We start from the raw sequence: 14595 nt of genomic DNA, 5'->3' as shown, positions 1-14595 counted from the left end.
TTGAGTCGTAGCGCGTAAGGGAATTGGAGTAGCGCTGCAGTACTCAAGAGATACGCCGTCGATTTAGACGCACCCTCCGCGGTATGTGTGAGCGTACATGCCACCAGCGCCTCCTGCATTCCAGTCGTTCATTGAGTGTCTGCCGCAGCGCTAGCGTAGAATCAGAAGTACATTAGTCAAGGTCGATTCGAATGCGACCTTTTTATTGCCCGACGCTTTAACCTCCCCTCAACCACTGGGAATACTCTGCAAACCACCCTTTCAGCGGCTTCGTATCCGCTCCCCAGACACATAGGCGGGCAAGTCGCTTATTCCGGCTTCGACCGCGAACATGCTGCCAGCCGTCTTCCAAAGTATCCGCCTAGATTGTTTCCAAAGTTGAGGTAGGGAACAAGGTAGGAGGTAATCCTGAGCTTGAGTTCGAGGATGGGTCCAGGATTTGCGCCCGAACCTGCAGCGTTGTTTCGGGAGGGGCGGATGTCTGCTCAGAATTTTCATCCATATTTTCTGGTGCTACTGCCTCCGCCCCACTGTTCGTTGCGGTCAAGGTCCCTGGCGTGGGCTTCCTTCCCCGTCGCCCAAACACCCCCTGTTAACCCAATTTCAGAGCTTCTCCGGAAAAATTACACCTCTCTGGCGGGCGTGGTTGGTGGGGCTTTAAGATACTTGTTCTTGAATAAATAGTTTGCGACGTGTTCGTTTTGTTGTGTTTTTCTTTTCATTGCGCCCGCGAGCTCGCACGCACACACCAACAACGCTTTTCGAAAGTCGAACGACGCTGGCCGTGTACAGCGGTGGCGGGAAAATCGCCCTAGACATTGCGTCTCCAGGTGACGTGCAGACGCCTCCCTGTCTTTTTCGACCGGCTACCCACGACTGCTTCAAACTTTTTCTCATATAGTTCGACTTTGAGGGGTTGTCCAACAAAGGTTTTTCTTGTCCACTCTGGAGGTTTGTTCTCCAGCACCGCATATCTCCTGATATTGATAGCGGCGTGAAAGTCTCGGTTCACGAATTCCATACGTTTCTTGCCATCGTTCTTTGTGCTCACCAGTGCGAGTAGTCCTCGAACTTTCGCCCTCCCTTCCATTGGCTCTTCTGTTAGCGGTCCGTACTTTGCGATTTCCTCAGGGCTCCGTTGACACTTTTCTATCTCCACTCTCTGAAGTGTACATCCCAGTTCATGGTGTGCATATGACGTTCGGAACTCGTCTACAGGTATCATAACGAAACGCCATGCACAATATTTGTACACCCTCGTCGTAGGAGCTGGCGTAGTCCCTTTCTTCGACGCCCAGCGCCCTGCCCCATACGATACTACTAGCCTCTGACTTTGATCCTCTTTGAGGGCACTCAACTGAATGAAAAAGTTCGCGAGCGCCCGCTGCTTCCCACCGTATAGATTCATTCGCAAACGAGCGCACCGGGGCTTTTTATACTCCTCCCACACTGCATCCCAATGGGCAACACGAACATCCATGAATTTCCGAAAAGCTTCATAATCCGCTCCGGGGCTCGTCAACTCGCTCATAGCTTCCAGGTGCTCTTTCATTCCTGAATTCCAAGTCTCGATTTTCTTCCTCGCATTCATTATACCGGATTCTCGATAGTATCTCGCTCTCGAGAACCTCAAAACACGCATGTCTTTCTGACGTAAGTTGCCGTCAGTACCATCTTCCGCACGCTTGGGAGCAGCGATGGTTATGATATTCGTATTCCCAGGGTCCACGCCAACGACAAAGTCGTTATCCTGCACCTCCTCTTCTCAGAACCCGCCTTCTCGTTTTCTTGATGCTTCGTCGCGCGAACGACAAGGTCGTTCCCCTCCACCTCCTGCATCACAGGATCCGCCTTCTTCTCATCTTCATGCCTCGCAGCGTCGACGACAAGGTCATTATCTTGCACCTCCTGCGTCGCAGAATCCGCCTCCTTCTCATCCCTATCCTTCGCCACGTCAACCACAAACTCGTTATCCTCCACCACCTGCGTCGCAGGATCCTCTTTTTGTTTTTTTCTTCCTTCGTCACGGGCGCAGCCGAGGGCGGGACTGGCCGTTCTTTCTTCAACCGCCGATAGTGTATAGACAAGGCTACTCCATCGGTTTCGTTCAACCCAGTGAATACCTTTTGTTTGCTCACTTTGAGGCGTTTGAAATTGAAGATATTCTTCCAGTACGTCTCCTGGTTTTCACTGGAGTATTCCTCCCTGTTGACGCTGAACTCCGGACTGATCTCCTTCATGATGGCGTGAAGGATTCTAGAGTCGATAGTCACAAATGTGACTTGATCTTGCACATTGGAACCACGTCGAAACGCTTACCCATTAGGACAGCCTTCCGTCTCTCCCACTCTTCATTTTTCTCCTCACTCAGCTTCATCTCCGCCTTGCGTCCGAGTTCTCGGTCCAGAAACACAAAATAGCGCAGCACGAGGCGATAGTATCTTTCCTTATCTTTTTTAACTCTGATATCTTGTCTGTCGGATTTGCCAACCCCAAGACTGCACGGTTCTCGTGTATGGCCGCACGGATAACAGAAGCTTCATTCTTTCTCTTACGTGATGTCTTCTTGTCGACGAGTTCGATCTCGTCTTCACGTTTGCGACCTTTCGTGGTACCTTTGATAATTGCCCATTTTCCATTGTGAGATAGGCGCCGTATAGAGTGCAACCACTGCGCGGATCATGAAACGTTCCGGGTTCATTGTCAAATTGTTCCTCAGGTTTGTGATGTACTTCATCGCCGCGTACATGTAAATATCCCGGTCACCCTTGTATCGAGTACCCTCAAAGCTGTAAAAAGGATGTTTTTCGTGCAGTTCAAGAACCTGCTCGTTTTCTTCCGCGCTTCCTCTGTACCAAGCATCCGGTGACGAATAAAGGTCGTATCGAAAAACTTGTCCGGAATCTCGACCGTTTCCATGTGCGTCACGTCGCGACACATCTCCTTCACCAAATGCATTACTTCTGAGAAAACCTTCATAATCCTCAAGGAGTACGACTCGATACGTTTTTTGATAGCTTCTCGCAACTTTCCCTGTAGGGATCCATGATATGTCTAAGAAGGAAAGTTTTCACCATCTTCTCGTCGTACAGTTGTCTTTCTTGCAAGCATTGGCGTCGGGCCTTCCCTTTTTACTTCTTTTTCTCTTCCTTTTCTTCTGGACTCGGCACTGTTTTTTGTTTTTTTCTAGCAGCTGGCGACCTTGGGCCTCCAGGATCGTCGAGTCGCAATTTCATAACTTCCCTCTTTTAGTTTCTTTGGGAAAGAAGGCTCACTAAACGCTTCTGCTATGTACTGCACAAAAACACTAGAATACATTTGTTTGAGGTATGAAACATGAATGAACTGAAAAATTATACTTTTGTGTGACTGCAACGCAAATACAACTTGTACGGTACAGCAACAAGAACAGATGCTGCCACGATTTCGTATTCCTTGAAGTGCGGCATTTGAGTCGTGCCACGTGCTTACCAGATCTCCCAGGTGCGCAAATCGACAGCGCTATTTAAAACAAAGAACAGAGACTCACAATTCACCAGCAACGATATAACGATTTCGTTCCCTCTCTACAACAAACGTTGAAAGGGGAAAAGTATTTCCGTATGTTAGAAAGCCTACCTTTCAGGCAGAAGGTCCCGCGAGCCGGACGAGCCTGCGGGGCTTGCGCTCCGTGGGACTTTGCATTGGCAGATGCTGCGTTGAGATCTGAGCTACTCGTCCGAAAAACAGATTTTTCTGGGACCAGGAGCGGGTATGCTGCAAGTGTGCGTCGCACTGGTCGAAGATGACTCCTTGTATATCGCTTCGCGCTGCTGAAGGCAATTGGTCTGTCTGTACAGCTTGCAGGCTCCGAGAATGATAACGAATCACGACACGTTGCCGAAAGAACGGAAACTAACCACTGACTCGCAACTCGACAATCGTTTCGCTCGACCTTGATAGTAAGCGTTGAAGGGGGGAATAGTTCCCGTATCTTTGTACGTTTACCGCTTAGGCGGAAGGTCCCACGAGCCGTGTGAGTCTGCCTGGCTAGTGCTTCGGGCTTCCTCCAGTGGCTGGTGTTTTGACGAGACCTACGCAGCTCGTCCGCAACGCAACTCGGACTAGGAGCATGATGCTGCGTGTGGAGCGACGCCCTGGTCACAGGGCACTCTGAGTATGTCGCATCGCGCTGTCGCGGGCTCCCAGAATGATTATGTACTCCGCATCGGTCTCGGATGAACCAAGCATCGAGTCGATGCCCTGAGTGGTATGTCATAGCCGTTCTGTCTCCGTGCTGCATCTGCTCCAGCGGTATGACTGCTTTTGCGAGTGCAGCCAGGCAGACAACTGGCACACGATAGAGCGCACGAAACGACCAGTGTATCCGAGAGGATATATGGTTCATGGAACATGCAGGTAGTTGCCGCATGATGAACCTTTTTTTTCGATTACGAATACCCATTCCGCAAACTGGGATCCATGGTTCATGGAAACGTTTTGTCATCGAAATGGGAATCACTTGCCGGCATCCGACTCCTTTGAACGTTCCTACCAAGGCGCGCCAATCGCGCGCGACTGCAAACGTTGTTCCTTGTAGGCACGGGTGCGTCCCGCAGCAACAACGGTTTTGGCAACGTTGGAGTTGCCGTTGCTGGCGTTATGGGACACTCGTTGGCTCGAGAGGGTGGTCCAGGGGCACCCGCCGCGGCCTCGCGAGTCCTCACACGGGGCTCAGCAGCGCTGTCGGAGTGCAGCGCAACGACACTTTCTGCTGCGGCCACCGTCGGCGCCGTGGTGTGGCTTCTCGCTGCGGCGGGTCGCACCGTACCTGCGTCTCATGGGACACGTCTGTGCAGGCAGGATAATCGAGACATTTGCGCACAAGTACCACACACACTACATCATCAGTACATTCTCTTTCCTTTTTCTCTGCGCGACGCCGCTCTGATTTTGTTGAACACGAGTGACGTGCTGTTGTGCGGTGCCACGTAAAACAGCTTATTCCAAGTTGTGTAGAGAGCAGTGCTGCTGTGTGCCTGGGGCGCACCCGCACTACCTTTGCCTGCGTTAGAGGTCTCAGGAGGTCTCGAAGAAGGAGACAATCAGGGCGTGTTTTAGGGGACTCCGACACCTACTTTACCTCATTTGGGGGCTGGACTTCGACTCTGAAGACAATGGAACTGGTTACGCTCGAGATTCCGGGGTACGAGGACTCATTCTTGAAGCTGGATTGGTCGCTGACGGGACGATGAGCCTCTGGCGTTAGGATAGGCTGTTCGGTGTCGCACAGGCTTCAGAGACTCACGACTAAGTTATCATCAATGTCGAAAACGTCAAGTGGCGATAAGCAGTGTGCGGAACTACCTTCATAGAAGGTACTATCGGTAGCTTCACTGTTGTCCGTTCTCTCGAGTGCCGATGGTGACTAACATAGACCTGCATTCGTGCAGATTTGGACGGGGTAGTTTGTTCATCAGAATACGGCACTCAACGTATACTTTTGGTGGTTTTCCGGAGTCCTCCGTCTTTCGACTCAATGTTAGAAACTGTCGCCTCAAAGGTTCAAGGTTGTGCGTCCGCGTCCGAGCTGCTCTGAGTCTTATGATCGTGAGACGGGACGCCTGTAAACTGGAGGACGATAAGATGAACATCGTCGTGCAACACAAATTCGTTTGATATGATCTCGGGGACTGTGAGCACTAATGGATAGAAAATTTATCGTGTTCATGTGATACGAGTTACCGAATTGCATTCGAAGTTTATGATTGGCTGGCAACGTTTCCGCGCTCATTTAATCCCATCAGCTGCGTCAGCGAGTAGCGTCGATCCATGTACACACGCGAGCGACCTTGCTGCAGTATGGACGCGCGATCGCAGCATCCGTATACGCAGCGCAAGTTTGCTGGAAACAATTTCGTAAGGTCTCGACACTGCAGGAAATGATTCCATGCTCGTGTCTGAGGCTTCTCTCACGCTTTCTTTCATCCCGCAAGGAACTGGGTTAGTGTCCGTTGCGCAGCAAAATCATATCGTTCCCATAGCGTTGTGTGCGCAAGATGCTGCGATTCGCAACGGAGATACGCGAACGATGCAGAAACTAGATAGTGTGCAGAAATTTTAAGGATGCGCGTCTCGCAGCTCGGGCACTTGCATCGCTTTCTTGAAAAGTTCCATTGGTTAAGGACTGTACGGGGGCAGTTTTCCCAAACACGCTGCGAGATGCGCCCAAGACATTCACTGTAGAGGGGTGACGAGAACAACGGGCCATCAGAATTCTGCAATCCACCCAGAACGGCATGCCGAGCAAAAGCCTAAACGGGCTGCAAAGTCGTATGAAGCGCGCGGTACGTTCTGAAAAACACACCCCAGTATGATCCGACATAGAACAGTGTCTGGTGTATAGATGTCAACATGTTCCGTCTGTCTTAAGATTAAGCTGAACCGTAAATCGGGCCTCTTGTGGGCATCATGTGTCCTGTATCAAGTCAGGTACATACGACGGGTGTCAAGTACATCTGCTGGATCGCAAAAGCCCGCAACCTTGGCATGTCACTCAGAGGAAAGTGCAGCAGATTCGACCAGCACATGTTCGTCAGACAAGTGCATGGTCATCGAGAAAGCGAGCAAATCTCGTACTCACTTTCAGCGTTCTGAGCTGCATATGTCAAATACCCTACGCACTTGCTATGAAACGTGCCCCGCCGATGATGGCGGGCGTTCCCGATTACTTACGAGGGTCTACACATGTAGCTCGGCACAAATAATGACCAACTCCGCGATGCATCATAACCCAGGTTTCGTCTTTCTGGGATCCACGCAAAAGCATACGTGATACCGAGCAGCGCCCCCGTATCTGACACCTTTGTGCAGTACCGTTCTAAGATCAGCGGACCTTTCTCGGGCGCTTGTGCCAGGGCACTTCAGGAAACGTCCAAAGTCGTTGTATTGCCAAGTGATGAGTTATTCAGGCATGCTCTTCTCTTCGAAAGAAATCAGATAGTCGACACTCAAAAATCTATTCACTGGCGACATGTTTTAGTCGGAGAAAACATGATCGTCTTCCGTGCAAGTGCGCACGCGTTCACACTCACACGTTGGTCGACACCTCTAAGGGGCAACTGCTCAGGTGAATTCTCGAAAATATTCCAATCGAACTCGGAGGACACAGAAGCGGGTGGCGAGCGTACCTAGATCGCCCGACGAAGAGGGTAACTCGGGCTCAGCGGTACTTTTACGCTCTATACTCCTAGCCAGGTACGCGGAAATGCCACTTTTGTGCTCTCCACCAGCAGCACAGACTTCGGCGGTTTTCTGCCCCGAGTACCGTAGTCGTCACGACGATTCCCGTACGCACGCCTTGTCGCGGCGAATATCGCTCTAGAAGCACTGGGGTGCCGAAGCGCGTTGACGGAGGGTTGATAACTTCAGCAAGCTAACCAAGACTTCAGCTCCCACTTTCACCGTCAAGAAAGCGTGCCGCAGCCCAAAACGATACGAGAAAACTTTATCACGAAATAATTTGCGCAAGCAGGGCATGAAAACGTGGAGATCATTCGAGGCTGCCGCGAGATCGTGCGGCAGTCGTGCATGGCCCAGCACGATATGTGTGCCGCAAATCTGTGGATTGATGGTCCAGAATCGCACATCAGATAAGGTATCATGCTTGCGACTCACGTGGCGCTCGTGCCCCGGAAAGCTCGGTAGGGAATGGTATTTCGAGGGTAGGGCGCGAGCGATGCGATCTCGCGCGAGCGCACGTGGCGGGAGGGCGTCCCCTAATTTCTCTGCGATGGACGCGTCGATACGTGTTTCCCGGGGGATGCGTCTTGCGACCGTGATGCCGCCAAACGAGACAAATATTCACCACAGCATGATAAATGTATGGTGGAAAGCGTCTACAGCGGCAAACGGGTATGCTGCGTCGGCTCTACGGGAGCTCCGTATCGAGGTTTGCGCTGTCTCTCTCCGGGGACGGGCACGCATTCCTGTCCACGAAAACAGCTAGCAATGGTCTACGTCCTTTATCCCCGTAAATTAGTGGTGGATCGAGCCATATATCCCACTTCCGTGCGAGCCCGTCCTCGACTCGAAGCTGGACACTACATCTTCTATAGAACATTGTTGGTGCTGTAGAAGAGGAAACTCGTAGACACACAAAGGATACACCACACACGATGAAGTTCACGCGGACTTTATCTGTGATTCTCTGTATTACGATCGCACAAGCGATACTGTTGACCGTCTCCACAGAGGCGAGCTCACCGATCAAAACTGATGGAGAGAGTAGATCGCTTACGAGCTCCGGGCTAAGATGGCAGTTCTGCGAGCCGGAGACCGTGGTCGGGCCGTGTAGCTTAGTAAAGACGTGCGCAGCGTATGAAAATATATTGGTCTGTGCGAAAGAAAATATCGTCTGTACAACAGCAGCGCCTGAGACAAAGAGTCCCGAGTATGGTGGTCCCTGGAACGGAAAAGTGACTTGGAGACGTCGTTGGACCTCAGACACAACTTTCGAAGACGCAGCACCGCAGAAAAATATTCAAAAATGTAGGAAGGAATGTGTTTTCAAATCAGTAGAAGTTTGTGTGGAGTACAAATACCAAAACACATGCAAGGTTTGCGTGCAAAAGTTTGAGGCTCTGCAAATATGTCCAAAGTCTTCTACAGCGGTATATGAAAAAGGGAATGTTCAACGACAGAATGAGTTAGATTGGAAAACAAGCAGAAAGTGGACGTCTTCGTATGGTGAAGAATCCACTACGTCGACTTCCATAGTTCTAGGCGAGTTTTGCACATATGAGTGCAAGCTGCTCTCGGAAACGTGTAGTGTAGAGGTTTTCCCTATTCAGACGCCCCGTCCAATTCAACAGACTCCATTTCCAGAGGCGACGAAGAGCCATATGGCCCAAACTCCGCCACAAACAGTACATCGGACGCTACCGCCAACACCGGTTGTAACAAGTCATGAACCAACGGTGGTGCAAACAATTACTGTACCGCCTTCAAGGACCGCTGTTGTCTCAACATCTGCAACAGCATTAATCACCGTAGTCTCGACGTTGATACCTGTAAGAAGTCCTGTATTGAGCGCAACTACAGTATCAAACATATCCACCACATCGAAACCAACTTCGATCGCTACAAGCACCACAAGGCCCACCCAAAAGCCGACGAGCACGAGTTCACCAACAACGACGAGCACGAGTTCACCAACAACGACGAGCACGAGTTCACCAACAACGACGAGCACGAGTTCACCAACAACGACGGCTTCCTGCCCTGACGGACTCGTCTACACCTGCCTGTTGGGTGATATCTGTGGGTGCGTGACAACGAGCGGAAGCTGCCCTGGGAACCTCGTCAAGTTGTGTGTCGGTGATACGTGCGTTTGTGTTGAAGCGGGGACACCGACACCGTCACCGTCATTTTCGCAGCCTACGTCGACGTCTACATCGACGAGTACGGCCTCGTCTACTTCGGTTCCCACGTGCCCCGGAGGAGTCGTCTACACATGTCTATTGGGAGATATCTGCGGGTGCGTAACGACCACCGGCAGCTGTTCTGGTAACCTGGCCAAGGTCTGCCTTGGCGACCTCTGCGTATGCGTCGAGGCGGGAACACCGACACCGTCGCCAACGTCACCAACAACGACGAGCACGAGTTCACCAACAACGACGAGCACGAGTTCACCAACAACGACGAGCACGAGTTCACCAACAACGACGGCTTCCTGCCCTGACGGACTCGTCTACACCTGCCTGTTGGGTGATATCTGTGGGTGCGTGACAACGAGCGGAAGCTGCCCTGGGAACCTCGTCAAGTTGTGTGTCGGTGATACGTGCGTTTGTGTTGAAGCGGGGACACCGACACCGTCACCGTCATTTTCGCAGCCTACGTCGACGTCTACATCGACGAGTACGGCCTCGTCTACTTCGGTTCCCACGTGCCCCGGAGGAGTCGTCTACACATGTCTATTGGGAGATATCTGCGGGTGCGTAACGACCACCGGCAGCTGTTCTGGTAACCTGGCCAAGGTCTGCCTTGGCGACCTCTGCGTATGCGTCGAGGCGGGAACACCGACACCGTCGCCAACGTCACCAACAACGACGAGCACGAGTTCACCAACAACGACGAGCACGAGTTCACCAACAACGACGAGCACGAGTTCACCAACAACGACGAGCACGAGTTCACCAACAACGACGGCTTCCTGCCCTGACGGACTCGTCTACACCTGCCTGTTGGGTGATATCTGTGGGTGCGTGACAACGAGCGGAAGCTGCCCTGGGAACCTCGTCAAGTTGTGTGTCGGTGATACGTGCGTTTGTGTTGAAGCGGGGACACCGACACCGTCACCGTCATTTTCGCAGCCTACGTCGACGTCTACATCGACGAGTACGGCCTCGTCTACTTCGGTTCCCACGTGCCCCGGAGGAGTCGTCTACACATGTCTATTGGGAGATATCTGCGGGTGCGTAACGACCACCGGCAGCTGTTCTGGTAACCTGGCCAAGGTCTGCCTTGGCGACCTCTGCGTATGCGTCGAGGCGGGAACACCGACACCGTCGCCAACGTCACCAACAACGACGAGCACGAGTTCACCAACAACGACGAGCACGAGTTCACCAACAACGACGGCTTCCTGCCCTGACGGACTCGTCTACACCTGCCTGTTGGGTGATATCTGTGGGTGCGTGACAACGAGCGGAAGCTGCCCTGGGAACCTCGTCAAGTTGTGTGTCGGTGATACGTGCGTTTGTGTTGAAGCGGGGACACCGACACCGTCACCGTCATTTTCGCAGCCTACGTCGACGTCTACATCGACGAGTACGGCCTCGTCTACTTCGGTTCCCACGTGCCCCGGAGGAGTCGTCTACACATGTCTATTGGGAGGTATCTGCGGGTGCGTAACGACCACCGGCAGCTGTTCTGGTAACCTGGCCAAGGTCTGCCTTGGCGACCTCTGCGTATGCGTCGAGGCGGGAACACCGACACCGTCGCCAACGTCACCAACAACGACGAGCACGAGTTCACCAACAACGACGAGCACGAGTTCACCAACAACGACGAGCACGAGTTCACCAACAACGACGGCTTCCTGCCCTGACGGACTCGTCTACACCTGCCTGTTGGGTGATATCTGTGGGTGCGTGACAACGAGCGGAAGCTGCCCTGGGAACCTCGTCAAGTTGTGTGTCGGTGATACGTGCGTTTGTGTTGAAGCGGGGACACCGACACCGTCACCGTCATTTTCGCAGCCTACGTCGACGTCTACATCGACGAGTACGGCCTCGTCTACTTCGGTTCCCACGTGCCCCGGAGGAGTCGTCTACACATGTCTATTGGGAGGTATCTGCGGGTGCGTAACGACCACCGGCAGCTGTTCTGGTAACCTGGCCAAGGTCTGCCTTGGCGACCTTTGCGTATGCGTCCAGGCGGGTACGTCAACCTCGAATGGCACGGCATCGTCTGGCGTCTCTGAGGCCTTTTTTGCTGAACCTGAGCGGAACAGCACCCATAGTGCCGAAAGCGCTCCAAGAGCAACTGCAACGGTTACTCCAGCTGTTGTTCATCCCACACCATCTCCGTACATCGCTAAGATGAATGCGATGTCGATGACCCCCTCATCATCACAGGCCTCATCGCTCTCTGTAAGCACTCTACCTGTGGCGACCACGGCAACACTACCACCGCCCTTTACTCCGGTTATTACAACGAGCACTTCTGGCGGCTCCTTTTTAGACAATGTGGAACCCGGCGGAGAACGTAACTCGCATTCATCCACACTGGGGGCAGTCGCACCAGCGATGCGTACCACGATAAGTCCGCCAACTTTTAGCAGTCTAGGGTCAACACCCCGCCCTGGAACAGGTATCGATGCTCCAACTACTTCATCTTCAGGCCCGGATAGGATCATCGAGCAGACATCCGCTATCCCTGTCAGCAGCAGTAGCAGCAGAGCCGGGAATTTGGGCTCAGGCACCAGTGACACAAGCAGTGGTAGCAACAGCGGAACTCCTGGTTCAGGCACCAGTTACACCGGCAGTGGTAGCAGCAGCGGAACTTCTGGTTCAGGCACCAGTGACAACGGTAGTGGTAGCAGCAGCGGAACTTCTGGTTCAGGCACCAGTGGCAGCGGCGGTCTATCTAGCACGAACAATGGGATGAATATGACGGCATTCGGTCGTTGGTTCTATGTCGTTCCTCGAATTCAACACGTGCAGAACATCATTTGATCTTTTCAAGAATAGCCTATCGGCTGAAGGTGCTCAGAACGCCCCAGTCAAGGGATCCATGCATGGGAGGCAGGACGCTCTGCAAAAGCGCTCCTCGATGGTGTTAAGTGCACTCTGGGCAATTCAGCCGCAGTGTGGACGTGGCTGATGCACGGAACTCATGACTTTTATGTAGCAGGTCTCGAGTCATCTGGTGGAATAAGCGGCAGCAGCACTGAAACACACGCTCGCGTACTATTACTTCTGAACCGGTGAGTGACCTCACCTCGCAATACACGCCAGCTGTCGAGTGACTTGGAACGAAAAGTTTTGCCCGTTACCTTCTTATCAAGGGCTTTTCGAGCAGCACTATTGGTGCTAATACACGCAGCGCATCAATTACACGTACACAGAACTACATCTGCTTCAGGCGCGTTTCAAAGTGCACCTTATCGCTGAAGCTTTGGCCTTCCGCAAATACTGTTTGCAGCGGAGTGGATCCGCCAGGCATCGTTCCATTTCGGTGAACACGGGAATGGAAATTGCTCTGTACTGGAACGGTGCGCTCCGTTTACAATGTCACGGTATTGGGGAGGTTCTTTTAGCAAATGCCACATTCATGATGGAGCTTGGAAAAACTCGCAGTCTGTATGCTTCGTTTCGCACCTTTCGAGCTGCTCTCCGTGTATATCCGCTTTCTTTGTAGCATTCGATACACATTGTTGCCATAGTTCCGCTTTGCGTCCGTGAGGGAACGTCAGCGACCGAACCAGATGCGCAGTGGTCAGATTGGGGCTATTCTGCGACAGCGACTTGTTCTGTTGCGTTGCTAAAATAAGCAGCAAACAGAATATCGAAATGTGAATCCTGTGTGGAATGGAAACCGTAGAAGATGTGAACTATTAGATCGATCGAAATAGTGACTCGGCCGATGATGCTTGCTCCGAGAGAGATGGATATAGTAGCGGTTTCATGTGCGTGTGTGCTTGTACCGTGCTTGCACTGCGGTGGCGACGTATTCTCAGACTTGCTGTCAATGCTCTCATGCACTGGTACTATTGAAGTCCTTCAGCTAGTACAAAACACGACGGATGAGCGCAGACCCGCGTCCTCATCGCTGGCGGAGCACAGGTAGCATGGTTCATCCGAATGGCTTCGTGCGAGGCGGATTTCACTCTAAGTTCGTGAACAAGTAGTGCGCACAGGTGAAACAGTTGATAGATTCAATGTTGGGAAAGCAAGGAATGGTTACCGACGCGTTTGCGTAAGATAAACGGTCAGGATTACGTGGGGGACAACGCTCTTTGCCGTACGTGGCACCGTATACTTCGAAGCTTCACTGCTTGCTCGCTCGTGACGCCTTAGAAGCGCGGCGCTAGCGCCTCGACTTGCTACCACCGCCCGCCCGCATCACCAACGTCCGGCAAAGTTGGATGCTCGTAAACGATCTCCCGGAGTTGGCGCTCGTACCAGGCCTGGAACAGAAGGAGTTCCCAGCAGCAAGTACACAAACCTCTTTAGCCAATATCTTTGCCGACCAAAGTACTCCGAGCGTCAGAGGGGTCTGCCACGACGAATTGCACAGTGATGAGCCAGGCGCCGTCGAATCGTCTGCAAGCGGTATCGTCTGAGTTAGTTTAACTTGTGCTGCGTACGTGCGAGATAAGCGTTCGTCGTTTGCCTCCACACTCTATTTAACCGTCGGTATACAAAGCGCTACGACGCGAAACCTCGATACGATATATTATAGTCACGGAAACGGGCTGGTGAGCTTCGGCCTACAGTTCGGCCAGGCAGCGCGTTATATCCCGCTGCAGAGCATTTTCTCGAGGAGCATTGACAGCGAAGCTGGTACCGCCCACGTGTGATCCTGTGCAGGTTTCGTGATTGCGCTCTACAGAGGACGTTGCTGGTGCTTGCGGGCTTCCAGTTGGATAGTGTCGCTTGGCGGACGCACCCCTGGAAAGAAACACCTTTCAAAAGAAAAAACGCTGTCGCCAGCTGTAGAGTAGTGGCTGTAACCGCGCCCTAGACGAAACATCTCCAAGTAAGGGCAGACGCCACCCCTTCTTTTTGGACCGGTCACCTAGTACTGCTTACAACTTCTTCTTATATAGTGCAACTTTGAGAGGTTGTCCAATAAAGTTCCCTCTTGTCCACTCTGGAGATCTTTTCTCCAGCACCGCACTTTTTCCTGTATTGATAGCGGCATTAAAATCTGGGTTCACACACTCCATACGTTTCTTGCCATCATTGGCTGTACTTACTAATGCGAGAGGCCCTCGCACTTTCGCCCTCCTTTCCAGTTGCACCTCCGTCAGCGGTACGTGCTTTTGTATATCTTCAGGACTCCGCAGGCACTTTTCCATCTCGACTCTCTGGAGTATACAACCCAGCT

The 14595-nt window shown here is 52.4% G+C and overlaps 1 protein-coding gene and 3 non-coding genes across 4 annotated transcripts, besides 2 other annotated features; 1 reads left to right on the top strand and 3 right to left on the bottom strand.

Moving 5' to 3' along the window:
* Positions 1-919: 919 nt before the first annotated feature.
* Positions 920-3249: a sequence feature (repetitive element).
* Positions 3250-4629: 1380 nt separating this feature from the next.
* Positions 4630-6453: a sequence feature (possible transcribed region).
* Positions 6086-7524, bottom strand: CYME_CMI009T. The gene has a single exon (XR_002461315.1). It is a non-coding gene; the product is annotated as a hypothetical transcript (transcript).
* A 631-nt stretch (positions 7525-8155) lies between these two features.
* On the bottom strand, positions 8156-10947 carry CYME_CMI008T. Its single transcript, XR_002461314.1, has one exon. It is a non-coding gene; the product is annotated as a hypothetical transcript (transcript).
* Positions 8157-12218, top strand: CYME_CMI007C (hypothetical protein; the record flags this gene model as incomplete). The annotated part of the gene is made up of 1 exon (XM_005536153.1): positions 8157-12218. One exon carries the CDS (start codon positions 8157-8159, stop codon positions 12216-12218), a length of 4062 nt encoding a protein of 1353 aa, XP_005536210.1.
* A 538-nt stretch (positions 12219-12756) lies between these two features.
* Positions 12757-14246, bottom strand: CYME_CMI006T. The gene has a single exon (XR_002461313.1). It is a non-coding gene; the product is annotated as a hypothetical transcript (transcript).
* Positions 14247-14595: the final 349 nt, after the last annotated feature.

Source organism: Cyanidioschyzon merolae, chromosome 9, assembly GCF_000091205.1.
Source record: "Cyanidioschyzon merolae strain 10D DNA, chromosome 9, complete genome".
In the NCBI taxonomy this organism is placed as follows: Eukaryota; Rhodophyta; class Bangiophyceae; order Cyanidiales; family Cyanidiaceae; genus Cyanidioschyzon; species Cyanidioschyzon merolae.
The sequence above is the reverse complement of the archived record's forward strand: the minus strand, read 5'-3'. Positions and strand labels throughout refer to the sequence as shown.